At 35.2% G+C, this 26,664-nt stretch overlaps 1 protein-coding gene across 4 annotated transcripts in view; it reads right to left on the bottom strand.

The window, feature by feature from the left end:
- Positions 1–26,664, bottom strand: part of EXOC6B (exocyst complex component 6B) — a 606,547-nt gene that overhangs the window by 490,106 nt on the left and 89,777 nt on the right. For all 4 annotated transcript variants that reach the window (XR_010405595.1, XM_064572330.1, XM_064572331.1 and 1 more), the window contains exons 3-6: positions 25,003–25,050; positions 23,267–23,357; positions 23,109–23,154; positions 8,414–8,618 (exon numbers count right to left, since the gene is read on the bottom strand). Coding sequence is in view for 3 of the 4 variants with exons in the window: in XM_064572330.1 (XP_064428400.1) it covers positions 8,414–8,618; positions 23,109–23,154; positions 23,267–23,357; positions 25,003–25,050 (390 nt within the window). In the remaining variant the exon portion in view is untranslated. The remainder of the gene's footprint in view (positions 1–8,413; positions 8,619–23,108; positions 23,155–23,266; positions 23,358–25,002; positions 25,051–26,664) is intronic.

The raw sequence follows: 26,664 nt of genomic DNA, 5'->3' as shown, positions 1-26,664 counted from the left end.
CACATTTCTTGGACCAGCAAGGATCCAAATCTGCTTCTTCCCAGCTTCCCTATAAATGATCTGAGAGCAGGGTCCCTCTCCTGAGACACATCCTACTGTTTGTACAGCAAAGCTGAACCCATCACATCCCTCCAGAGAAGGGCAGTAGAATGATGTTCACATGCACTCCGCTGACCTTTCTGCCTATAAAATTTACTGAAAGAAAACTTACTTTACACCTATATGGTGTGATGCTGATTTGTGTGTATTTATGCTTCTTGCATGAGAGCACCTTTGTCACTTATTAAATTCATATATATATATGAATATATTTGGTCAATTTCTGTACTTGTATTCTGTTCTACTTGTTAGTTTATTCTTATGATACTATACTGTATTATTGCTCACAAGCCAAGACTCAGTAAAAGGAATATTCCCAAAAGAAGTTAATCTTAAAATAACTGAAATATATATATATATATATACACACACACATATATATATATATATTTGTAAGAGATGGAGTAAGTATCGTAATAATTCCTCTTTCTCTAGATTTTCTAAGCAATGTTCTATTTTAGGATGAGCACACCACAAAACCATAAACTGTATTGAGAATCATTATGATAATTTTCTCTTAAGTTTAATTAAAGGGAAAATTTCTCCTAATAAGCTGGTATGCTTTGCTTAGTCAAAGCAAATAAATACTATGTTTATTATATATGCACACATATACACACACCATAGTTTCCTTTTTACCCTGAAAAGAGAAAGCTCAAAACCAAACAGCGATACTGTCTTCAAATCAGATTTAAGAAATAAACTATCCTTCTTCTCTCATCCCAACTCAGTATCAATAAAAGGATATTGATCTTTTATACTTAATTGTCTTCCAATATATATGTGATTTTTAATTGAAATCAGGGTCAAAATATTTTAGAAGTAGATATAACAAACAATTTTTTAAGGCAAGGAGAAAAAACTGTTTAAAAGCATTTATTATATGCCTGGGACCAAACTAAATACTTGATTTCCTCTGAAAAGATGATTAAAAATTCCTACTTTATAGAGTTGTGAAGACTGAATGGGATGCTTGATGACCTGCTCATTGTCATATAGCTAACAAATGGCAAATCTAGGAGTTTAACCCAGACTCCAAAATCTACTCTGTTAACTATTACATGACTTAATAGTAAACTAAATCCATACTATCAGACTATCTACCATATTCTGATTGCTATTCTGATAGCAAGCTATTCTGATTGCTGCTTATTTCAAGAATCCCTATAAAACAGCTCTCACCCCCTCCCCCACCCCACCCCCAGGGCCATCCACATCATCAAAGACCAAGGAGTAAAGAGTAGTACAAATATATAAATACTGAAATTAGGAAGAAAAGAGAGTATAAAATAAATCCAAAAATACCAGACCAACTGAACACCAGCTTCTCTGACCCCAAAACCATATTCCATTGGAATACTGTATAGCATCCAGCACAAAAGAGGTTTCAACAGCAAAACTGCTTTTACTTGGCAGTCATTACACGGCCTGTGTTAACTCAGTTGGTAGTACTGTGCCAGATCTAAGTCAAAAGATGTTCTACACAATAAATAAAAGAGCACATTTTGCTCTAGTCAAGACTTAACCAAAGAAAGTCAAGGGTTGAAAGAAGCATGGAGACAACTAATCTCACCCAAAGGTCAGTTTCTTTAAAGACCAATTATTAAAGGAAGACTGCCTAGGAGCCTTCCATCTCCTTTATGGGCAACCGGTTCCTTTTCTAAGCAACAGTTATATAACCCATATAATTTAGCAAAGCCAAGTTAGAATTTTAAAAGTAAATAAATCCTTCCCTTTGTTAAACAGCCGCACATAGAAATCAACCTAGCCAAGAATGTTTATATTACAAATGTTATTTAGCCTCACAAGGCCTAAGGCAAACTAATCAAAATAAGAAATACAGAACTTCCCTCCTGTACAAATCAATTCCATAACAAGTGAATTACAGAAATCAGTGTCAACAGGAAAACTAGAAAACAGCAGACAATTAACAAAGAATTTCTTTAGACATTTTTTATAAAATCACTTCAAGCTAAAATGATAATTCTAAAATAAGATATGCACAGTATTTTGGAAGGATGCAGGAAGAAGAGAAACATTAAAAAAAGACAGGATAAAAGGTAGGGATTTTCTGCCTACTTTGCAGACGGTTCTATTTCCCATGGCAGAACCCACAGCTGGGTCCATGAAATGCTGTTAATCCAATCCCATGTTAAAAAATATATATATATATTATATATATATGCATATATATATGTATGTATATATATATGAGAGAATATGAAAGATTTTTTGAAAATAAAAACAAGACTGCTTAACTTAAAATTCAACAAGGTAATAGCAGAATGGACAATTTTAAAACTCCTCCTCAGATTCTACTAAATGGCTGAACTTCTCTCCTAGTTTTCATACTTACATATCTTTTACTTTTCTGCAGCTTCGTAGGTATACTGGAAGATAGATGAAAAACTCAGAGACTTCTATCTAGACACATTTTAAACTAGACTATACCACTGTTTCTTCACTCAACAAAGGCAAAATAAAAATGTAGTTTAGTAAAAAGTAATTCTACTCAACACCAAAATATGCTCACTTGCGTTCTCTCTCTCGCTCTCAAATAAATAAATAAGTCTTTTAAAAAGGTAGGGGGTGCCTGGGTGGTGGAGTCGGTTGAGCTCCCACTCTTGGTTTCGGCTTGGGTCATGGTCTCAGGGTTGGGGGAGCCCCACATTGGGCTCCACACCTAGCACAGAGTCTGCTTGGGATTCTCTCTCCCTCTCCCACTGCCCCTCCTGCTGGTGCCCTCTCTTTCTCTCAAATAAATAAATAAATCTTTAAACAACAACAACAACAAAAGACCAAAATAATAGAGATATTAATTTTCTATTGCTGTAACAAATTCCTATAAACTTAGTGGTTTAAAACCACACAGTTACTATCTTAGTTTCCATGGTTCAGGAGTTCAGCATTTTTTGCTGAGTCTTCTACTCAGGGTCTCACCAGGCTGAAATCATGGTGTCAGTCAGAGCTGTGGTCTCATCAGGAACTCAGGGTCCTCTTCTAAATTCATTTACATTATAGGCAGAATTCAGTTCCGTGTGGTTGTGGGATTTGGTTCCCATTTCCTTGCCGGCTGTCAGGAAGTCTCAGCACCTCCAGCGGCCTACAGTTCCATGCTATGTGTCCCTCTCCAACATGGCAGCTTATTTCTTCAAGACCAACAGTAGAGCATCTGCTGCAGCTTTAAATCTAACTTCTATACCTGATCTCCATTCACTCTTAAAAGAGTCTACCTAATTATACCAGGCCCATGCACTCAAGGAGGGGGATTTTACAGGATGCATGCAGCACCAGGGGGCAGGAATCCTGGGGATCATCCTAGAATTCTGCCTACCACATGCGATCAAAGCAAAGAGCTACCTGCTGATAAAGCTTTATCCAGAGACAACATACCACTTTAAATACAGAGGAATGGATAAACTACATATCCTTCAGATCATCCTCAAATAGTATTTTTTGCAACATATCTTTTGATAAAATGGGACAACAAACAGTTTGGGATTATAATAACAGCTAAAAGTTTAGAGCCTAATTTGCTCATTAAAGTTTAATCAGGGTGGAGCCCTTCTGGTAGTTTGTTTTGGCTGTTATATCCTCAAAAGAAACCAATCTACCAATTCTTCCATCACTGCACAGTACCAAGGACAAAGTCCACCCAGAGATCAATGTAGCAACTCAGGATACGTGGGTAGAAGACAAAGGGAAATGTCCACCATGAAAAAGCACAATCACCTACCTAATTTCTAGAAGAGCCCAGACCAATTATCAGTATCAATAAGACTTTCAAACCTATTTTCTCATATGGTTCTCAAGAAAACAACTTAGAATATTTTTTTTAAAAAAAGGACAAGAACAAATTTCTAAAGGCAAACCTGTGGTTTCACAGGCTGCTAAACTAAAAATAATAATGATAACAAAGTTCTGAATAGCAGAATTGACAATGCTAAAAATTGAATTAGTAAATCAGAAGGCAAACATATGCGGGACGGGGAATGGCAAAGAGATGAAATTGTGGGGGGGAAACAGGCAAGCGACATGGAAGATATGTATTGTGAAGAAAAAAGGCAAGAGAATGGAAGATATGTTTTTTCCGAGGCTGTATAATAGTAGGTTGTAGCAGAGGCTAGCTAGCTATTCACCAAACCTATTTCTTGTTCCTCCCAGTCAGACAGACTATATATCCAAGCCTCACCTGCAGTGTATAAGGTATGGCCAATGTAATGTTGACAGCAGTGATACGTATCACTTACAAGCCTGGTCCATAGAAATCCCCAGGGTCTTATTTACTCTTTTTCCTACTGATATAATGTTGGAAGTGATAAAGCCACAAGTCAGAAGAGTCTTGGATCCCTTGATGGTCACTTAAAGAAGAGCGACCCTACCAGGAAGATCCATTTTGGACTTCCAATGAGGAAAAATGAAACTTCTATGGTGAGATTTTAGAGCTTAGCTCTTACAACAAGCAGCATTATTCAGGGAAAACAGAAACTGGTATTGGAAGAATGGTTTTGCCTTAACAAAAAATAAAAAACTAAAAGAAATGGCATTGGTTGAGAAGTCAGGCAATAGGCAGCAAGAATATATATTTAACAAGCTGAAAGCCTGGAGAACCCTGTAATACTGTGGCAAAAGAACTGGTAAAACTGGAACCTGTAATAAATGAAAAGGCACACCACATGGCTATGGGGCCTGTAGCTCTGTAACTGAATGGAGAGTCAGGGTTATAATATATATCAGCATTTACTTTCTATTTCTAGCAAGGTATTATAGAAAAGAGGCACAAAAAAGAAGTTGCTGGTTTGCTAAATGAAATTATAGGAGGGGCGCCTGGGTGGCTCAGTTGGTTAAGCAACTGCCTTCGGCTCAGGTCATGATCCTGGAGTCCCGGGATCGAGTCCCGCATTGGGCTCCCTGCTCAGCGGGGGGTCTGCTTCTCCCTCTGACCCTCTTCCCTCTTGTGCTGTCTCTCATTCTCTCTCTCAAATAAATAAATAAAATCTTTAAAAAAAAAAAAAAGAAATTATAGGAAATAGAGGAAGTCCAGACACACTTGGGCCTCAGAGGGTTAGAAGGCTGAACGCATATAGAATCCCAACGGTAAAAGAATGGTAAAAGTTTGAGCAATAAATTCCAAATAATACTTCTAGTTGAACAAAGTGACTCAATCCTGAAGCAAAGATCAAATTCAGGTGTGGTCCTCTTACCCATTATTTCATACAGCTTCAAAGTAGGGCCATTAAAGTAAGAAAGGCATGAGACAAGGCCTACCTTCGCAAACTGGGGAGAAGAAAAAAAAAACTATTCCTCAAAATTATAGCTAGAAAAGAACATTGGGTTTGGTGTCCACATAGAACCTATGGGAAAGAAACAGATCAGAGGCCTCCTAAGTTTTGAGCTAACTATAATGCCCAAAAATCACAAATCTGGACTAAATAAACCTTTGGCTGTTCAGAGACTTAAAACAACCTTTGGGTCCCTAAATTTGCAGAAGCAGAAAGCAGGCAGTCAAAGATACATATCTACATATATTATATATGTAGACGGGTGTATGTATACAGATATAGTTATAGATGTACATGTAGATATCTAGAAATATAAAGAGAGAAAGAAAATGAGAAAGACAGATCACCTAAGGAAGATATATTCCCCAGCATCCACTTCTTTCTGAAAAGGAAAAAAATAGAGAAAGAAAAAACAGGGTGCAACCAGGAGCCCAGGAGAACTACAGGCAAAGGAGTTCCTCTCAGAGAGTTAATGTCTAAGCAAGAAAGACCCACTACTACCAAGGGAGAAGGATTCCCCAATGATGACCCAAAAGGATTACATGATTTGCTTATGAAGCAGGAAATACTGTTCATCTCCCACTGTTCCCATTTTTAAATTCAAGTTTTTGTTGTAGTTATTCTATTCTAGCTTCTTCATTGGAAGTGGAAGGGAACACAGGTGTAGATAACTTGTCATCTTCTTTCCTGGTCAGCAGCCCATCTGGATCTGGAGGCTCATCTGGATCTGATGGCGAGTTTTGAGCATCCCTGGAAGATACTAGATTTTGAAATGGATGTAGTAACTAGACGGGATATTGGGTTGCCTTCCTTGGGAAGGAGCATGAAAAGTGAAGAGATATTTGATGACCAAAGGGTAGACTGTGCCAGAGACTAGCTACTATTCACCAAACCCGAGTGCTTCTCCTCTTAGTGATGAGTAAGATTTTATTTTCTCAACCTCCCTTGCAGGTCAGTAAAGCTGACCTGTAATTAGGTTCTGGCCAAAGATATGTGAGTAGAAGTGATAATATGTTGTGTCCATGATTAGCCCTTAAAAACTCTAACACAAGCAATGCTCCCTGGCCTTTTTCCTTCTGAAGTAACCTTCAAAGCCACACTAAAATGGAGTGTGGAGAGACTGACAGAGCCACACAATGGAAAGATTCCCTACATTACCAACATGAAGAAAACCATCACAAGTCAGAAACATCATTCCAGGCTTGACATAAATGAAAAATAAATCATATCCTTTCCCTCTTTCCAACATCCATGAATTCAAATAAATATTTATTGAACAACCACTATGTACAAAGTATATGGTAATTTCTCTCCCTCCCACTTTGTTTATTTTTTAGGTACTACAGATCTTAAAATGTGTTAAGATATTTTTATTCAAAGATCTCAACTAACATGGCATAGGATAACAATACATGCAACAAGAGCTATACCTGATAGGAAATTTTATAAGAAGAATGAAGGGTTATCAGTTTAATTAAAAGGCCTGAATCCACAATGGTTTTCTTCAGTTCTTTATATGACACAAATATACCAAATAGCTAATAGTTTACACAGACTGAGTGCCATAGTAGGCAAATTCACCTCAATCTAACCTGAATTCTACCACAGAATCTGACCTTTACAAGCCATCTCAACTTGAGTGAGTCACTTCCCTGCCTTGGGCCTGAATTTCTTTAAATAATTAAGAGGTGAAACCAGATAATCCACATTAAGTGAAATAATAGTATTTTCATGGAATCCTCTCTTTCACCAAAAAAGAACTGAAATTAATTTCTCAAGCAGAGGCCTAAAAAAAAAAAAGGTTACTTTAAAAAAAGAATGCTTCCACAGACTCTGTACTACACTCTCCTATTTTTAAAAGTTTAGAAAAAACTTGTCAAACACAATAGAGACTTGTCTTGCAGAATACCTTCAGTCCTGTACTCAAAATATATACCCAGTAATACAAAGATATATTTTCAATGATTAATTTTGTTTCTTCACCACTAAAAAATGACATGATATGATTATTTCCATCAGGATTATCATCAACTAGTTTTAAATATTCCCCATTATAAAGTATAACATTGACAAAATTTAAAAGAGAGGGGAAAAGATGTCTGCATTGCTTTAGGAAAGAAATTTCCAATAGACAAATCTCTTCTGCAGAATCAGACATCTGAAAGATTACCAAGACTTGCTGAGATCAAAAATATGATGTGCTCCCTCCTTCTTCCCATAATAAGAACTACAAATGACTTCTTCAAGAACATAGTTATTTGTAGAACCAAACACTTTCCATAAACAACCAAGTCTTCTTTGTTGTTGTAGGCTACATCATAAGATATACTGAGATATTTTAATAAAATCAATGTGATTTAAATTTTAAGAGCAAGCAGCACTGCAAATCATTAGCGCTCTTTTATTCAAAATGATGAGAAAGAAATCAAGACATTCCTTGGTGGCTTTCATTACTTAGAGATGAAGATATTAAAAGGAAAAAAAAACCTAAAAATTTTTAACACATTTGTTAACTTATAAGCTGTAAATAAATCCCTTTCTGTGATCATAATTCACATTATTTCCCAAAAGGACTTTCTTCACTGATACCCATTGATACCAGAAATAATAACTACAGAAATATTTATAAATAACATGACATCTTGCTTACATAATAAGTAATCAACCAAAGGTACCTATAGCACAAGTTAGCTCATTACCTAGAAAGAGACCTTTTAAAAATCTTGGGCTTCAAATCATATCCAAAGTCAAGGAAAATATTCAAAAAATAGAAAAACCTCTTTAAAGTCCCTATATAACTATCACAATCGATCCATATTTACTGAACATCCACAGAGCAAAGCAATATACTAGTAAATAATTCATTGCTCTGTTAAAAAAATAAAACACATCTTTTAATCATGTGTTCCCATAAAGAGGAAGGACTTCCCTAAAATGACATGAAACAATTAAGACATTTAGCAGAGAGAAACCCATGTTTAACAGAATACTAGCAAAGTCATTGGCCAACCTATCGTAAACCCAAGACCTACTTGCTTCATGGCAGTCTCTCCAATTTTGTCTGAATGTTTGCGGATACTCTCCAGAAAGTCTTTGAGATCAGACATAGAAACATCCTTAATTTCTTCTCGAAGCTTGGGGATGTTGTCCACCATCACCTTGCAGAATCGATAGTGGCTTACTTGAGGCAGATAGGTATGCTCTAGATGTTCCAGAGTTTTCAGTGCAGGATAATGCCTGTAAAAGGAATTGTATCATCTTTAGCTCAATCTTCTTTAGGGCCACAGATGAATTCCTCAGGTAAAATTTTTAGACTGAATTAGTTTTCATAGTACATTAAGACAAACCCAGTATTAAGTTTCAATAAAAACATCAATGGGAAAATGTCAAATTATTCAAAATTAATATATGCATTAAAGGACTTAATAAATTACAATCAAAAAAGATTTTATTCCAAGAATAGAGAAAACCTAGAAAATCTACCAATGAAATTCACTATGCAAAAAATAAAATACAAAATGATCATATCAATGCCAAAACAATCATCTTATAAAATAAAATACCTAAGTCTAAACTTCCAACTATGGCACAGGAAAGAGCTTAGCAAATCTTCTACCCAAAAAACAAATATAAACTAAACTGTCCCAAACAATCATTTTAGGGCTCTGGAAATAGACCAAAGGAGAACAAATTGAAAAGTGTTTATTCATGAAAACTGCTGAACAATGGAACTCTGTGGTGTTCTTGCCTGGGGCTACCTCCATCAACCCTCCAACTTCACCCACCCTCCATTTCCCCTCCCTCCCACTGGTTATACTGGCTTGTCATGAAAACAAGCAGCTTCCCCACCATTAGAAGCCAACATGAGTGGCGTTATTAGGAAAAGTAGAAAACTCCAGATGAAGGAAGGACAAACAAATAAACAAAGAGGGAAATAATCCAGCTCTCCTGGAGGACTAACCAGAAATTTAAGAGAAAGTATTGAAATAAGAGACCTACAGAAGGGCCCAATAGCTCTTTGCACATCCCTAGCTGACTGAGGCTGTGTACTCATGCAGTAGGACACCCTAAAGGGCCTAAGCACTCCACACATCCCTGGCTGACGAGGAGGAAGCAGGCACACACACAGTAGAAGCCCTGGCAGAAAGTTAAAAGCTCAACCTGTTTTGAAAACTGCCTGAATTTTTAATGTATTCCATAGCTCACACACAAATCCACTGACAAAGGGTGGAAACCTTACTGGCTTAAGTTTGAGCACAAACCTTGGACCAATCTTTAGCTATGACTATCCTTTAAAAAGGAAAATGAAGTGGGGCGCCTGGGTGGCTCAGTCGGGTAAGCGACTGCCTTCGGCTCAGGTCATGATCCTGGAGTCCCGGGATCGAGTCCCGCATCGGGCTCCCTGCTCGGCAGGGAGTCTGCTTCTCCCTCTGACCCTCCTCCCTCTCATGCTCTCTGTCTCTCATTCTCTCTGTCTCAAATAAATAAATAAAATCTTTAAAAAAAAAAAAAGTTATAAAAATGAAAATGAAGTAAATACATTTCCTGATAAACGAAGACTGAGAATTCCTTGCTACCAGATCTGCCTTGAAAAAAATCCTAAAGGAAGCCAGAAAGGAAATGACCACAGAAACTAACTTGAATTCACAGAAAGAAATGAAAAGCATAAGAAATAGTAATTATATGTGAAATATAAAAGACTAAATAAATATTTCTCTTTTCTTCTTTTAATTTCACTAAAAGAAAATTTTTAAAAGAAATGATTATAATACTGTATTGTTGGGTTTATAAAATATATAGATATATGACAAAAATAGAACAAAAAAGGAAGAAAGAAATGGAGCTAAGCTGAAGCAAAACCACTACTATATATTCTACCAAAACTACATCAGCATTGACCTAGAGTAGACTAAGACATTAAGATACAGATTATAATCCATACAGCAACCTCTAAGAAAATAACTCAAAATATATCATTAAAAAAATCAACAGAGGAATTAAAATAGTACACTACAAAATATTTAATACAAAAAAGAGAATAAAGGATAAGAACAAAAAGACATGAAAAACAGGGGGAAAAAAGAGTAAAATTCAACCGTATTAATAATTATATTAAATATAAATGGACTAATAAACACCCCAATCAAAAGGCACAATGTCAGACAGGATTTAAAAAGCATGATCCAATTACATGTCCTATACAAGAAACACACTTTAGATTCAAAGATACAAATAGGTAAAAGTAAAAGATGGAACAAGATATATGATGCAAAAAGTAACCATAAAAATGCTGGAGTGGGCACCTGGGTGACTCAGTTGGTTAAGCGACTGCCTTGGGCTCAGGTCATGATCCTGGAGTCCCAGGATTGAGTCCCACATTGGGCTCCCTGCTCAGCAGAGAGTCTGCTTCTCCCTCTGACCCTCCCCCATCTCGTGTTCTCTCTCTCTCAAATAAATAAATAAAAAATCTTAAAAAAAAAATGCTGGAGTGGCTATATTAATATCAGATATAATAGATTTTAAGAAAAGAAATACTGTTGGTTATTCCAAAGTAAATATTGCTGGTAATGGAATAGTAAAGGGGACAATATTTATCTGATAGGTAGGAAAGCTTCCATAAGCATAAGAGAACGAATAAAACTAAAATTGGTAAGGTTGACAAAGTAAAAACAAAATAAGTTATACATTAAAAAAATATAATAATAAAGAAGAAACAAAAACTTGGTAAAGATTATTTACAACATAAAAACTTAAGTTTTTTTTTTTTTAAAAAAGCAATGAACAAAGAAAAATCACAAAAGAAAATAAAAAAGGCCAATATATGGGGGGGGGGATTGAACAGATATGTAAAAAAATGCAAATCGAAACATGATTTTGTCACTCAAACTCCCAGAGATTTCTTAAAAGATAAGGGGTATTATTATCAGGGGTTTCAATAAATGAGAATTCACTGCCTGCTGGTAAACAAATTTGTATTAATGATGTAAGTTTTCACCGAAGAATTTTACCAAAATAAGCATTCTAACCAGCTGCATTTCCAAAAAGAAATATTAGATTAACAAAAGTATGTAAGCCTCTTGAATTGTAGGTATTTCTATTAGTCCATAAAAAACTAATCTAGATGACTAATAACAAGGAATTGGTTAAGTACATCATGATACATCCATGTAGTAAAAGACAGCAAAATGTTTACAATATTGTTGAGTGAAAGCTAATGCAAAAAATAAAACTTACAAGTATAATTGTAACATTTTTCAAAACTATAAATATGCATACATGTATAAATTATGAATATATGTGCATGTATGAGCTATATATCACTAAATACATGCATACACACATATATAAGTACACAGAAAATGACTAGAAAAATGTATACAAAAATGTTAACCATGATTTTTTCTTCCTTTGGGTATTAACATTATGGGTGATAATTTTCTTTATGTTTTTAGTTTTTAGTTTCCTAATTTCCATACTTCCCATGATATATTTAGTATAGGAAAAACTCAGTTCTAATCTTATAAATAAAAAAGTGATAGCTCTCTTTTGATTTTAAGAATGAATTTCACAGTAGACACTTAAGCTCTTCTTGCTCCAATGTACTTAGTACCACAAACACGAAAGACTAGAGATTGGTTTTACTTTTTTTTTTTTAATGTCTTTACCTCAGATGTTCCAAAAATCAAAATCTTAGTCCAAATAAATGGAAGGGAGGAAGATTTATTTCCCCTACATTTAGAAATAAAAGTACAAATACAGTTAATGTGAATTGGTTGCTTTTATTACAATTTTACAGACTCAAAAACAGTATAATTCACATGGTTTAGTGTAAACAGAATGGTGTTTATACTACAATTAGGTATGAAGAGCTATGTGCAATAAAATGCAGTTCCTCTAGAGAGAAACCTTAGAATGGATAGAAAGCCAGAAATTAAGCCAAAAAGATAAACACACTTTGGGGTTTAGTTATATTTTGGAACATTGTTTATAGAATGAGAAAAATCTAACAACGTTGCCTGCGGACACAAGGCACATGCACTGATGAGACACATGGCTGCATGCTGAAAACATCTGGTCTGTCAAATAACTCCACATTTTTCAAGGCTAATTAGTACAGAACCCAGTGATTCCTGGCAACAAAGAATGTCACCTTATTTACCCATTGTCCTTTCCCTAGCATATTCATGTTCCAACTATGACAGACCAATAAGATTATTCAAATTTCTTGTGTATTTTAATATCAGTACCAGGTAAAAGAATGAGAGCCAGCTAGACACCTGTGTAGCAGATACCAAAAGAAAAGTTTCTATTTCGAGCAACCAAGGAAATCTAAAACCAGATTTTGACATTATTTTTGACAACCTCTAAACATTATTAAAACTGAATCAGGGGCGCCTGGGTGGCTCAGTCATTAAGCGTCTGCCTTCGGCTCAGGTCATGATCCCAGGGTCCTGGGATCGAGCCCGGCATCGGGCTCCCTGCTCTGCCGGGAGCCTGCTTCTCCCTCTCCCACTCCCCCTGCTTGTGTTCCCTCTCTCTCTGTGTCTCTCTCTGTCAAATAAATAAATAAAATCTTTAAAAAAAAAAACTGAATCAAAAGCCAAATTCTTAAGTTTCATTTGCATGTGTGCTAGCTCTCCCTGTCTCCCCCTCATTACACTCCCTAATAGAAATGTGAGCAGAAAAAAAGTAAATGAGACAAAAGCAGGGAATATAAAAGAAGAAGGAAGACAAAAGACATTTAAGTAATTCTATAAATTGGATAACTAAGGTCAGAATCACTTAGACATAGTTGAATGCTACTGTGAGAAGGGAATGTTAATTCTAGGCAAATTAAATTTTGGTCCTTTCTTGCCATGGTATAGAACTCTCTCACAATAATGATTTTTAAAATTCTAATGAATGATCTTTTAAAGCAGATCACAACTACCCATGAGAAATTTATTAAATTCAAAGTATGATAAGAATATGAATAAAAGCTTTCACCACAGGAAATATTAGTGCCTTTCCTAATCAAAGAGCACTATTAACAAATATTTAATCCTTTCTATGTGTTACAGGTAGAAAGATGGTCAGGTATCTTTCCTTCAGGAGCACAGAACCTAGCAGTAGTATCAGTATTTGCAGCTTTAAAAAAAAAACAACTAGGCTTCCAGCCATGAAGAAGTAACAAGGAACAGACATGAACTCCCGATCTTAAAAAGCAGAATACTGACTAAAATATATAAAAACTGATTTGGATAGTGGACATTCAGTGGTCTCTGAAAAAAGGGAAACAAAAAAAAGAGTTAACGTTTAATAATTATTCAGGTTATCTATCTGAATGTGATTTCTAGATCATGGGCATAGTCAGAGAAAACCCAAACACAGCCCAGCAGCTGAGCAGAGTTAGAGTCAGAGATAGAAGTTCAGGAAAATTGACACAACTTGAGGTTGTACAGCAGAATTCCAAACAAAAAGAGGGGGAAGGGAGCAATGCAGAAAAAAGAACTGCAGAATCTACACAGGGGTTCCCTTAAGTTTTTGCTGAGTACTAGGCCAGGCATAGAAAAAGTGAAATTCCACAAGGACAGGCAAAAAGAAGGGAGGGAATGAGGTCGGGCAGGGAAGGGAAAGAGGGGCGGGAGAGACAGACAGACACAAGGAAGATACATGATAAACACTTCAAGGAGCTCAGACAATACAGAAATACCTTGGTAAGAAGTCCCTGGGGATTCCTGTTATTCAGAGTAGATGAATACTACTCTGAACTACCCCTGGAATGAAGGTGCAGCTAGCAAAGATTAAAAATGGGGTTTGAGGTGCTTGGGTGGCTCAGTAGGTTTAGTGTCTGACTCTTGATTTCAGCTCAGAGTTGTGAGATTGAGCCTTGTGTCAGGCTTCACACTGGGCATGGAGCCTGCTTAAGATTGTCTCTCTCCTTCTCCCTCTGCCCCCCTCTTTAGATAAATAATTAAGTAAATAAATAACTAAAGGGGTTTGATAAGATCAAACAGATCTGCAACTATTTGCCAAAACAAAGAACAATACCCTTTAAGAAAAAAACAGCCCCCCAAAATCCACACTCAGCAACATGTTATCCAATCAAAATTACTAGACATGATAAGAACCAAAAATTGACCTATAACTAGGAAAAACAAAATCAGTCTGCAAACAGAAATCCAAAATGCCAGAAGTGACAGAACTAGCCAAGAAGTACATGAAAAAAACAAAAAATCAGAGCTATATACATGTATTTTTAAAAAGACACAAAAATAACAAGAAATTAGTCTTCTAAAAAAACCCCAATGGAACTCTAAAAGATGAAAAATATATTATCTGAAATGAAAATTTCACTGGATAGGATTTAAAGAAGATTAGACAATGCAAAAGAGAGAGATCAGTGCACTTGAACACAGGAATAAAATCTATCAAATAATAAAGCACAGAGAGAAAAAAGACTGGGCAGAAAAAAAAGAACAGATCCTCAAGTCACCTGTGGGATTATATGAAGTTGTCCAACATAACATGTAATTGAAGTCTTAGAATGAGGATTGGGAAAGGACAGAAAAAAATGTTTGGAAAACCAGTATATGAACATTTTCCAGATTTTATAAAAATTATAAAGCTACAAATCCAAGAAGCTAAACAAACCACAAGCAGGATAAATTCACACATACACACATGTACAAACACATACATATGGCAATGTGCATCAAAATCAAATTGCTAAGAACAAATGATACAGACAAAAGTTTTAAAATAGCTGAAGAAGACACATTAAGTACAGAGTGACAAAGATAAGATTATTCACCTACCTCTCCCTCAGAAACTACATAAACAAGAAGACAAAGAAATAATGTCTTAAATAATGAATCTATAAACCTAGAATTCTATATCCTTCAAAAATATTTTTCAAAAACAAAGGTGAACAATAAGATATTATGTCACACTCACCAAGATGGTCACAATCAAAAAAACAGACAATAATAAGTACTGACTAGAATTTGCAGAAATTGGAATCTTCATATGCTGATGGTAGAAGGTAAAATGGCATAGCTGCTTTGGAAAACAGTCTGACAATTCCTCAAATGATTAAACATAGAGTTACCGTATGAGCCAGTAATTCCATTCCTAGGTATACAGTCAAGAGAACTGAAAACATATGTCCACACAAAAAATTTAAAAACAAAAAGTCATAGCAGCATTATTCATAAAAGCCAAAAAGTGAAAGTAACTCAAATGTTCATCAACTGATGAATGGATAAATAAAATGTGGTATATCCATACAATGGAATATTATTCAGCAATAAAAAGAAGTGAAGTACTGAAATATGGTACAACATGAATGAACCATGACAATGTTATGTTAAATGAAATAAGAACTACACATTGTAGGATTCCATTTATATGAAATGTCCAGGATAGGCAAATCTATAGAGACAGAAAGTAAAGTAGTAGTTCCCAGCAGCTGGCAAGGTGTAGGGAGCAGGGGGGGACAGACAGGAGAGGATTGGGTAGTGACAGCTAAAGAGCTCAGAGTTTCTTTTGGAAAGAACAAAAGCATTCTAAAATCAATTGTAGTGATGGCTGCACAACTGTGAATACACTAAAAGCCACTGAATTACACATTTTAAACAGATGAACTGAATAGTATATAAATTATATCTCAAAAAAGCTGTTAAAAATATTTTCAACAAAAAAAGGATATTTAAAAATAGACAATGTAAAAACTAAACAAAAAGAAAGCAATGGGTATATTAATACCAAACAACATATGCCTTTTTAAAAAAGAATATTACCAGAGATAAAAAGGAACCTTCCATAACAGTAAATAGGTCATCTCATCAAGAAGATATAACAATGCTAAATGTGTACACACCCAATAAGAAAGCTTCAAAATACAATAGCAAGAACTGAAAGAACAGAAGAAAGACATTTGCAAATCCACAATCACAACGACAATCTCAACACTCCTGTCAGCAACTGACAAATAATCATTAGGATGTAGAAAACCTGAACAACACTATCAATCAAGTGTATCTAAATGACAGTTAAAGAAGGTCCTACTCAAACAGAATATACATAATTTTGAAATGTACATGAAACTGTCACCAAAAGAGACCAAATGCTGGGCCATTAAAACAAGCCTCAGCACAACTGCACCATATACTTGTGATGCAACTTTGTGACAATACTATGAAAAATAGGAATTTCATGTCATACTGCAAAAAGAATAACAACAATAAAATAAAATAAAACAAGTCTCAACAAATGTAAAAAAAGGTTGAAATCATACTTTACATTTATGAACACAATGAACTATAATTACAAAGCAATTTTTAAAAATCTAGAAAATCCTCTAATATTTGGAAATTATCCAATTCACTTCTAAATAATGAGATTAAATTTTTAAAATCACAAAGGAAATTAGAAAATATTTGAGATAAATGGAAAAAAACACATCATCATAAAACATGTAAGATGCAGTTAATGCACTGCTAAAAGAAAAATGTACAGCTTTAAATAGCTACATTAGAAAATAAAGAACTAAAATTCACTTTATAAAGCTAGGAAAGAGGAAATTAAACCCCAAGTAAGTAAGAAAAAGAAAATACTAAAGATAATAGCAGAAATCAGTAAAATAGACAACACAAGGGCGCCTGGGTGGCTCAGTCGTTAAGCGGCTGCCTTCGGCTCAGGTCATGATCCCAGAGTCCTGGGATCAAGCCCCACATCGGGCTCCCTGCTCAGTGGGAAGCCTGCTTCTCCCTCTCCCACTCCCCCTGCTTGTGTTCCTGCTCTTGCTGTCTCTGTCTCTGTCAAATAAATAAATAAAATCTTTAAAAAATAATAATAATAGACAACACAAAAATATTAGGAAAAAATAAAACCTAAAGATGCTTTTTTGGAAAAAATTAATAAAACTGATAAACCTCTAGCGAGAATAATCAGAGACAGAGAAAAAAGAAAAGACTTACCAACATAAGTAATGAAAAATGTTAAAATGTTAAATATTGTTAAATAATGTTAAAAATGTTAAAATAATAAGGCAATATCTTGAACAATTTTTGCTAATGAATTCAACAACTTGGATGACATGACAAATTACTTGAAAAACACAAATAAGCAAAATTTACTCAAGAAACACAAAATGCAAACGGCCCTGTATTTATTTTTTAAATTAAATTTGTAGTTTGAAAACCTTCTCACCAAAACCAAACAAACATATCTCCTGGTCCAGTGGCTTCACTGATGGATTCAACCAAATATTTAAGGAGGATAATGCCAACACTATACAAATACTTCCAGAAAATCAAAGAGGGAATACTTTCCAATGTATTCTATGAGGCCAGCATTAATCTGAAGTCAGTGACATTACCAAAACAAACAAAAATAACACTACAATAAATATTCCTCATGAACATAGATACAAAAATCCTGAACAAAATTTTAACAAAGCAAATACTGCATCATATAAAAAGGATAATATACCATGACCAAGGGCGATTTATTACACAAACCCAAGTTCAGTTTAACATTCAATAAATTAATCATATAATTCATATTAATAAGCAAAAAAAATTTTCAACATATGATCACCTCGCCTGACACAGAAAAAGCATTTGACAAAAACAATATTAATTCCTGGTACAAATTTTCAACAACCAGAAATAGAAGGAAATTTCCTCAACCTTATAAATGGCATATACAAAAAAACTACACCTAACATTGTACTTAATGGTGAAATGCTTTCCCCCTAAGATCAGGAACAGGGCAAGGATATTCATTCTCACTACTTCTAACTTCTATTCAACATTATACAGGAGGTTCTAGCCAGTTCAGTAAGACAAAAAAAAAAAAAGAAAGCTTTCTTATTGTAAAGAAAGAAATGTAACTTTTTATTTGTAGACAAGATGATCATCTACACAGAAAATTCAATGGATTAAACCAAAAAACTGCTATAATTAATGAAATGACTTTAGAAGATTGCAGAAGACAAGATAAACATACAAAAAATAAAATAGTATACTAGCAATAAATGACTGGAGATTGAAATTTAAAAATCAATACCATTTAAAACAAGTACCAAAAAACATTAAATATTTAGAGATAAATATGACAAAAGATATGTAAGACTTATTCACTGAAAATTACAAACATTGCTGAAAAAAATTAAAGGAAGACCTAAATAAATGACAACATCCATATCCCTCTGTTGGGGGCAGAGGGAAGAGATAGACCAGCATGGTATGCAAGGGACCTAGTGAAGTAAGGAGGATGTCCATATTGAAAGGTAGCCTGGTATGGAATATGTCAGAGCCAAATAGGGATGAGGAGGGCATTCAGGCAGGATAGAAGCATACCACAGAGTATTACAGCCCAAGTGGAATAAGGAGGATACCATACAGGAGGGTAACTTAGTGTGTGGTGTTAGCAAGATAAAGAGTTGCAATGACAGCAATAATAGGTAATCAGTTTCATAAAAGGAACTGATCCAATAAGTAAATATATTAAGAGTAATGAGGGGCGCCTGGGTGGCTCAGTCTGCTAAGCGTCTGCCTTCGGCTCAGGTCATGATCCCAGAGTCCGGGGATCAAGCCCCTGCCTGGGCTCCCTGCTCCCTGCTCCCTGCTCCCTCTTCCTCTGCCTCTCCCACTGCTCATGCTTTCTCTCTCTCAAATAAATAAAATCTTAAAAAAAAAAAAAAAAAAGAGAGTAATGAAAGCCAGGGTACTCAGTAGTAATGAGTACACCGAGCGCATAGATCTTGGCTTCTAAATAACATTCTCTACTTAGAGAAATGACTGACTCCAGGGCTGCAGCAGGCAAAGTACAAGATAAACCTGAAAAAATCTCTCCTTCTGTTAGTATTAAAGTACTCAAAAAATTATGAGGACATATTAAAAAAACACAGAGGCCAGATTGGAGGGACTACTCTGGTGCCATTCAGAATAATTTGAACGACAAAATAAGTAATATTAACAAATTATGACTCATCAAATAAAATAAGAAACTATTAGTCCATACTGATATAAAAAAAATTAAAGTGAAAATTTGGTGAAAAATTTATAGTTAATTTACATAACTATAAAATACCTCCCCACAAAATTTTTAATTACAAATGTAAAAAAGAGCAACTTCACAATGGAAAAGAATCAAAAGGAACATCATCACTAATAGGACAAATCAAATTTATGTGCAACCTGGTAAGATACAATGAGAACACAGCACCACTTTTGTGATATTCCAGCCAAAGACATATAACATGAATGTAATCATGAGGTAATATCAGACAGACCCAAATAGAGGGGCCTTCTACATAATAATTGGCCTGTAATCTTCAAAAGTGACAAGGTCATGAAAGTCAAGGAAAGACTGAGGACAGCTCCAAGCTGAGGAAAAATAAAGAGACATGACCACATGTTTTAAACTGGATCTTTTGCTATAAAGAACATGACTGAGACAATTAGCAAAATCTGAACTGGGCATGAGGATTAGAGGCTACTAACATATCAATGTTAATTTTTATTCTCTATTGCATTGTGGCTGCAAAGAAGAATGTCTTTATTTGTAGGAAATTACACCAAAGTACTTGGGGAGGACAGGGCATCACATCAGCAACTTACTTTCTACTGGTTCAGGAAAAAACATAACTAATTTATATGTACTTGAGAATGTTTAAAAATAAAATTTTTTAAAGACCACAAGATAAATGACAACAAAATTTACAGCTACTATATAACAAAAAGTATTAAATTTACAAAGTTAATAGATAAGCCATGCACTGAAAGCAAGTATCTGCAGGATATTCCTAATAAGAAGAAAAGGTATCCAAAATATTCATTAGATATATGAATAAATGAACTACAACAACAAACAACCTAAGAGAAAAATGGACAAAATATATGAAAGAAAATCCAAATGTCCAAAAACCAATATCACCAGTAATCAAAGAAATGAAACCACAGAACAATTATCTATCATTTCACAACAGATGTTACCTAGAGGTGGAGTAACAGACCTCCCATAAAATGCCAGTGAGAGTCTAAATGCATAGGCTTCACTTTGGAGAATAATACCCAGTAAGAACAAATACATGAACATCCTTTCTTTGATCCAGCTGATCTCTTTCTGGGTATAAACCCTAGGGCAGCAGAACTGGCACTACCCGGGAGCTTGGTAGAAAATGCAGAATCTCAGGAATAAGCCCAGACCTCCTGAATCAGAATCTACATTTAACAAATCCCCATGTGATTTGTATATATAGCATCATTTGAAAAGCACTGTTCTTAAGAAACCTTGAATGTGTGAACAGAGACACGAACAAGAATATTTATAGAACCACTGTTTGCCCAGCAAATAACTGGAAACACATCAAATGTCTTTCACAGTATCAGTTATCCTGTAGTAACAACAATCCCAAAAATCTCAGCGTCTTAAAACAAAGATTTACAACTTACTCATATTATATACCCATAACAGGTTGGCAGGGAAGTTCTATTCATTACAGTTACTCAGGGATTCAACCAACATCTTGAAAGTTACCATTTGTCATAACCAAGGGAAAACAGAACTCTGGAGGGACTTGTGCTAGAAATTAACTTCTAAGCCCAAAAGTAATATTCATCACTTCTGCTCACATCTTATCAGCCACACCGGAAATATAATCCTACTATGTGACAGAAGAAGGTTAAGCTAGAAATACTGGTGAACAGCACTTATGATAACCACTGGAAATGAGATGGGAAATGTGAATTATTCACATAGTGGACTATTATAAAGGATTAAGTCAAGTGAACTAGATCTATATACCTAAGGAAAATAAACTCTCCACTACTAAGTATGTAAGCCCCATACGAGTAGATATTTTTGTCTGTTCTCTTCAGAGCTGTATCCCCAACAATGCCTAGCATATAGTAAGTAATCCATTCATTTTTGTGGAATGAATGAATCTCAAAAAAACAAGGACTGAGAACCATTCATATAAATGTCTTTAAAAACACAATACAATATATGATTTGTAGACATTAAAAACGTGGGCTAGAAAGACACCAAATTTATGATACTGGTTTCCTCACGGGAGTAGGGAAACACGGCTGAGGAAAAGGACATAAGTTTTATCTGTAATTTTTTTTAAAATTTCTATCTTTACCTCCCTCTGTCCATATTTTTTTTTCATATATATTTACATATATGAATCAAATCTGGAAAACTATTAATATCTGTTAATTCAGAGAAGTTGGTACATAGTGTTTTTTTTTTCACTGAAAAGTATAATTTTAGAACTTTACTAAAAGGTTATCATATTTCACTGAACAGAACTTCTCATATTGTCCTACCTATGTTCTTGTAAGTGAACATATCCTCCTGGGGAAAAGAAGGGAGTCTAAGAAATTCAAAAAATTTTGCTGCCTCATGCTTTAGGCTTTAAAATTCTTGAGAACTTAATGTTTTTATTCACAATATTTCTATTGTTATTTCAATATCACATTTCAATTCTATACTTTTTCCCTCACAACCTAGGTAAAATCAACATTCCAGAAAGATATGTCCTGTTTATCCTACAGCTTCACACCCTACCCCCCTCATACTGCAGCATACTCCAAGGTAGAGAGGGTGGGATGCTTACTCTAGCTTGGGAAGAAGGGCGAAAGAGTCACTACAGACTTTCCTCTGGAATAAGACCAGAGGAAAACAACACACAGGAGAGTAATCCTCTAAACTTAATCTTGACTTTGCCCCCTGTGATGATTAACTTTGTGTGTCAACTTTAGCTAGGTCATGGTACCCAAATATTTGGTCAAATATTATTCTGGATATTTCTATGAAGGTTTTTTTTTTTTTTAAAGATTTTATTTATTTATTTGAGAGACAGAGAATGAGAGAGAGCATATGAGAGGGGGGAGGGTCAGAGGGAGAAGCAGACTCCCTGCTGAGCAGGGAGCCCGATGCGGGACTCGATCCAGGGACTCCAGGATCATGACCTGAGCCGAAAGCAGTCGCTTAACCAACTGAGCCACCCAGGCGCCCTGAAGGTATTTTTTAGATGAAATTATTGACACTTAAATCAAAAGACTCTGAGTAAAAAAGATTACTCTCCATAATTTAGGTGGGCTTCATTTAATCAGCTGAAGACCTTAACAGAAAAAGGACTGACTCCTCCAAGAAGAAGGAATTCTGTCAGCAGACCACCTTCAAACTCAGGCTACAATATTTACTCTTCCCTGACACCCTAGCTTATCACCTTATTCTGCAGATTTTGGACTTGCCAGCCTCTGTAATCACGTGAGCCAATTCCCTAAGATCAATCAATCAATCTCTCTCTCTACACATATACACACACACAAACACTCTACTGATTCTGTTTCAATGAAGAACCCTGACTAATTCATCCCTGCACCAGAACCAGTAACTATTTTTTCTACTACAATACTAAACCAAAGCATGTTTCTCAAATCAACTATCACTAAAAGTTATGTTTTGCCCCTGAAAGACCGGGTCTTCTAAAAACCAAACATGAGTAGTGGTTTTTTTTAATTAAACATAATACATGACAAAATATCAGCATACCATACTAGCATGTAAATAAGTCTTACGATGAATCATAAGATATACAAAAGGGAAGAGAAGATGTTATATGGACTTAATTATTTCCTGAAAGGTTATGCTAAATATGGACCTTAAAACTATCCTAATTAACAGAAATTTAAGATAAGAAAAAATGTTCAATAAAAAAAATCTTACCTTTTAGTTTTCATCTGGTCCCTCAGTTTGCTATACATCTCCAGGACTTGAAAGAAAAGGGAAAAAAAAGAACACATAGCATTATTCAGAGAAAGTGAGAAATTTACTAAAGCTAAAGGAATTGCATCAAGAATCCTAATCCATTTCCAGTTCCTCACCTGGAAGACACAGCATTAATTTATCAACGGTGGCTGAAATATTTCTCTGTTGTAGTCGACACTGCTTCAGCTCTTCCATTGCTATTACCAGCTTGGCAAGAGGAAAAGAAAACTGAATTATGCCAGTAGCTGTAAATAAAAAGCTTTCAGTCACATTTTTCCACCCTGTGTTCAATTCATCAAAAAATCCCAGTTTCATAGACAGACCTGCCAAGTGAACTAAGAAACTGCCTTTCTCAACTAGTAAAACATTCCTGCATGGTTTCCCATTTTCTCCCCAAGATACATACTATACTGGAAAATGCTAGCTGAAATGAAATCCTCAAATCCAGGAGCTATTCAGAAGAAAAGAAGAAAAGAAAAAATTTGCAGATTTTCTCCAAACTTTACTCAGACTCTTCGTCATGTATGGTTTCATCAAATCTTCTGAGAAGATCCTATGTTTCTTTCATCAATGCTAGACTCAAGGGAAACAATCCTCCCTATATAATATGCTTCAGTTGAGTCTTAAAAATGATCTTCAACTAAATCTCTATTTTAACAAATAAACCACACACTTAGAAGTTATGGCTTTTCCGAGAGTTCCAGTTTAGTGAAAAGTAATTCATTTTCCTTCCCATAGCTGTTTTAAAGGCTTCCATCTGAAGTCATAGCACAGTACAACTGGAAGAAACTGCACTCTCTGCATAATTTGAAATATGTGAGACAAACTTTCAAAAAGCAATAATCTGCATAGCCTCTTGTAGTATTCATCCCAAATCTATACCTAAAAACGTTATCTGCTTAGATACCATGAAAAAAGAGCAAAGGAGAACTGCCCTAAGTCATTGATAAAACAATCGAAAGCTAATCTTAAGAATTATTAAAATTAAACATTAAATAATTACTAGTCGGTAAGAAAGGTACATGATACAGAGAACAGCAATGGACTGCAAGTCAGAAAACTTGAGTTTTAGTCCCAGCCTTGCCAATTACTATGTAAATTTTAGCAAATTATCTGTTTTAGCTTCCTCACCAATAGAGATAATACCTGTCCTGACTTAGTGATAGGCCTGTCATGAGAATCAAGTGAGAAAAAGGATATAAAATAATCTTGTAAACTGTGGTGGTTTAAATGGTGATTATATCAGTTAACAGAATCACTGATTCACTTGTTTAACAAATATTGATGGAGCACCCGCTTTGGGCCAGTCACTGTTTAGGCAGGTAGAGGGAATATGGCAATGAATAAAACAAACAAAAATTCCTGACTTCATGGAGCTTAATTTCTAATGGAAGGAGACAAAAAACAAACATACAACTAAAAATATGTAATAGTAGAGCACGATAGGTGATATGGAGAAAAATAAAACAAGAAAGTAAAAAGAACACAAGGGTGAAAGTAAGTCTGCAATTTCAAATAAAAGGCCTCATTAAGGAGGGAACATCTGGGCAAAGTCTGAAGTGGGAGAATATTTGTGAAAAAGCATTCCAGACAGAGGGAAGAGTACTGGCTGTATTATGACTACTCAAGTGATTTAAAAATACAGTGAAGAAAAGCTACAGCCTCTCTCACCAAGCTTTCTAGTGGCTATATTCATATAATTCAGAGAAACATTAGGGGAAGCAACAATTAATGTCCAAGTTCTTCCAACACACTCCTGATGGTCTTATAAGCTACTATATCAAGAATGCAGTCATCAAAAGAGAATGACAGGAAACAGAGAAGATTTTTTCAAAAGGTAAACTGGCCTTACTTCCTTTCCCTCATGTTGCAGTTTTCTATTAGTATCCGTCACTTGATTCTGTGGAGAGAAGACAATTTAAACTCATAAGAAACAAACACTTAGACAACTGTTGGGAAGACCACATTTTAAATGAAAAGACTAAAAACTCAGTTACTCAGATAGCTTCAGTATTCCAACACATTCTGGTTTAATGGCATTCTCTTGGGTCTAAATTATATCAGCTTTTCTACTAATGTTTTCTATTGCATGATCTTTTGAACAATGAAAAGAAAAACTTACTGAATGATGTGTTCAGCTTAGACTATTCCAAACTAAGATACAACAACAACTAACGATCACACTTGAATTTTGGAAAGAAGAGGAAAAAAACAGAAAAAATAACCCAAAGAACCTTACCATCTCTATTATGTGTACAAAAAACAGATTTTATCATAAATATTCCTCAACTCACCAACGTATTCCTGGAAAACTTGGGTATAAACTGAACTTTTTAACTCGGGCCAAATCTTCCCTATTCATTATCCTAATTTTAGAAAGTATTTTATCTTGGGGCACCTGGGTGGCTCAGTTGGTCAAGTGTCTGCCTTTGGCTCAGGTCATGATCACAGGGTCCTGGGATCAAGCCCCGACTCGGGCTCCCTCAGCAAGGAGTCTGCTTCTCCCTCTCCCGTCTCCCCCCTCCACCCCCCCCATCCCCCGCCGCTTGTTCACTCTCTCTCTGTCAAATAAGTAATAATAAATTCTTTTAAAATTTTTTATTTTAATTTTTTTTGGATCATTAATTTTTAACAGTTCCTAACATTTCCACATTCCCATTTTTCTAAATTAATCTCTCCATCAGATAGTCAAAATTAAGTAAACAAGCCTTAAAATTTATCTAGAGTTTGTAATATAAAGGAACTGGCACCAAGTTTTTTGATATCCACTTTTGGAGACTTGATTGATATTAAAAAAATTAAGTACACAGAACAGTAATTTCCTCAGCACCTCACACATTATCAAAACATGAGCAATATTAACTTCTAAGCTTACTTTAATAGAGGCTCTCTACCCTTCCACCAATAACTGCCACTCCTTACACTTTTCAGGCATTCCTTAGCCCAGTGTTTCCTATTATATCCCTTAGAACACCAAGAAATGTTAGTTAATAGGTACTCTGCACATGCACACAGAGGTGCACACCTGCACAAATATACACACACACACACACACACACACACCCCAAATATGTATGGGAAAAATCCACTAAACAGGTTAGTTTATTCAGGACTTCTTGAAGCCTTTAATATTCTACATGCTCTGTGAATGCCCAATAAGGGGATAGCATACAGAATGTTTTCCAAACTTTTTTAACATAATACCCTCTTATTAAGGATCATCTTAAGAAACTAGTTTTTCAGGAACACACATTTGCAAACTTTGCCCTCAACTATATACTATACCTGGACTACCATTTTCAGAGCAGATTATGACATGCACCTCCTTTCACAGACAAAACAAAACCCAACCTTCTCCAGAAAGTCTTTATACAGTAACAGAAAAAGAAGAAACCCTCAAATTCCCTCTTTATTATTTATTTAATAGCACCACACGTGAAACACACAGTTTTATTAGACTGCTAGCTCAATATAAATCAAGAGTGTGATGTAGCTGTCTCAAAAGCTGACCTAA

Source organism: Mirounga angustirostris, unplaced genomic scaffold (assembly GCF_029215605.1).
Source record: "Mirounga angustirostris isolate CCGP_5_RB_7025 unplaced genomic scaffold, mMirAng1.0.hap1 SCAF_10, whole genome shotgun sequence".
Taxonomy (NCBI): domain Eukaryota; kingdom Metazoa; phylum Chordata; class Mammalia; order Carnivora; family Phocidae; genus Mirounga; species Mirounga angustirostris.
This window is presented reverse-complemented; position numbering and strand designations above follow the sequence as displayed.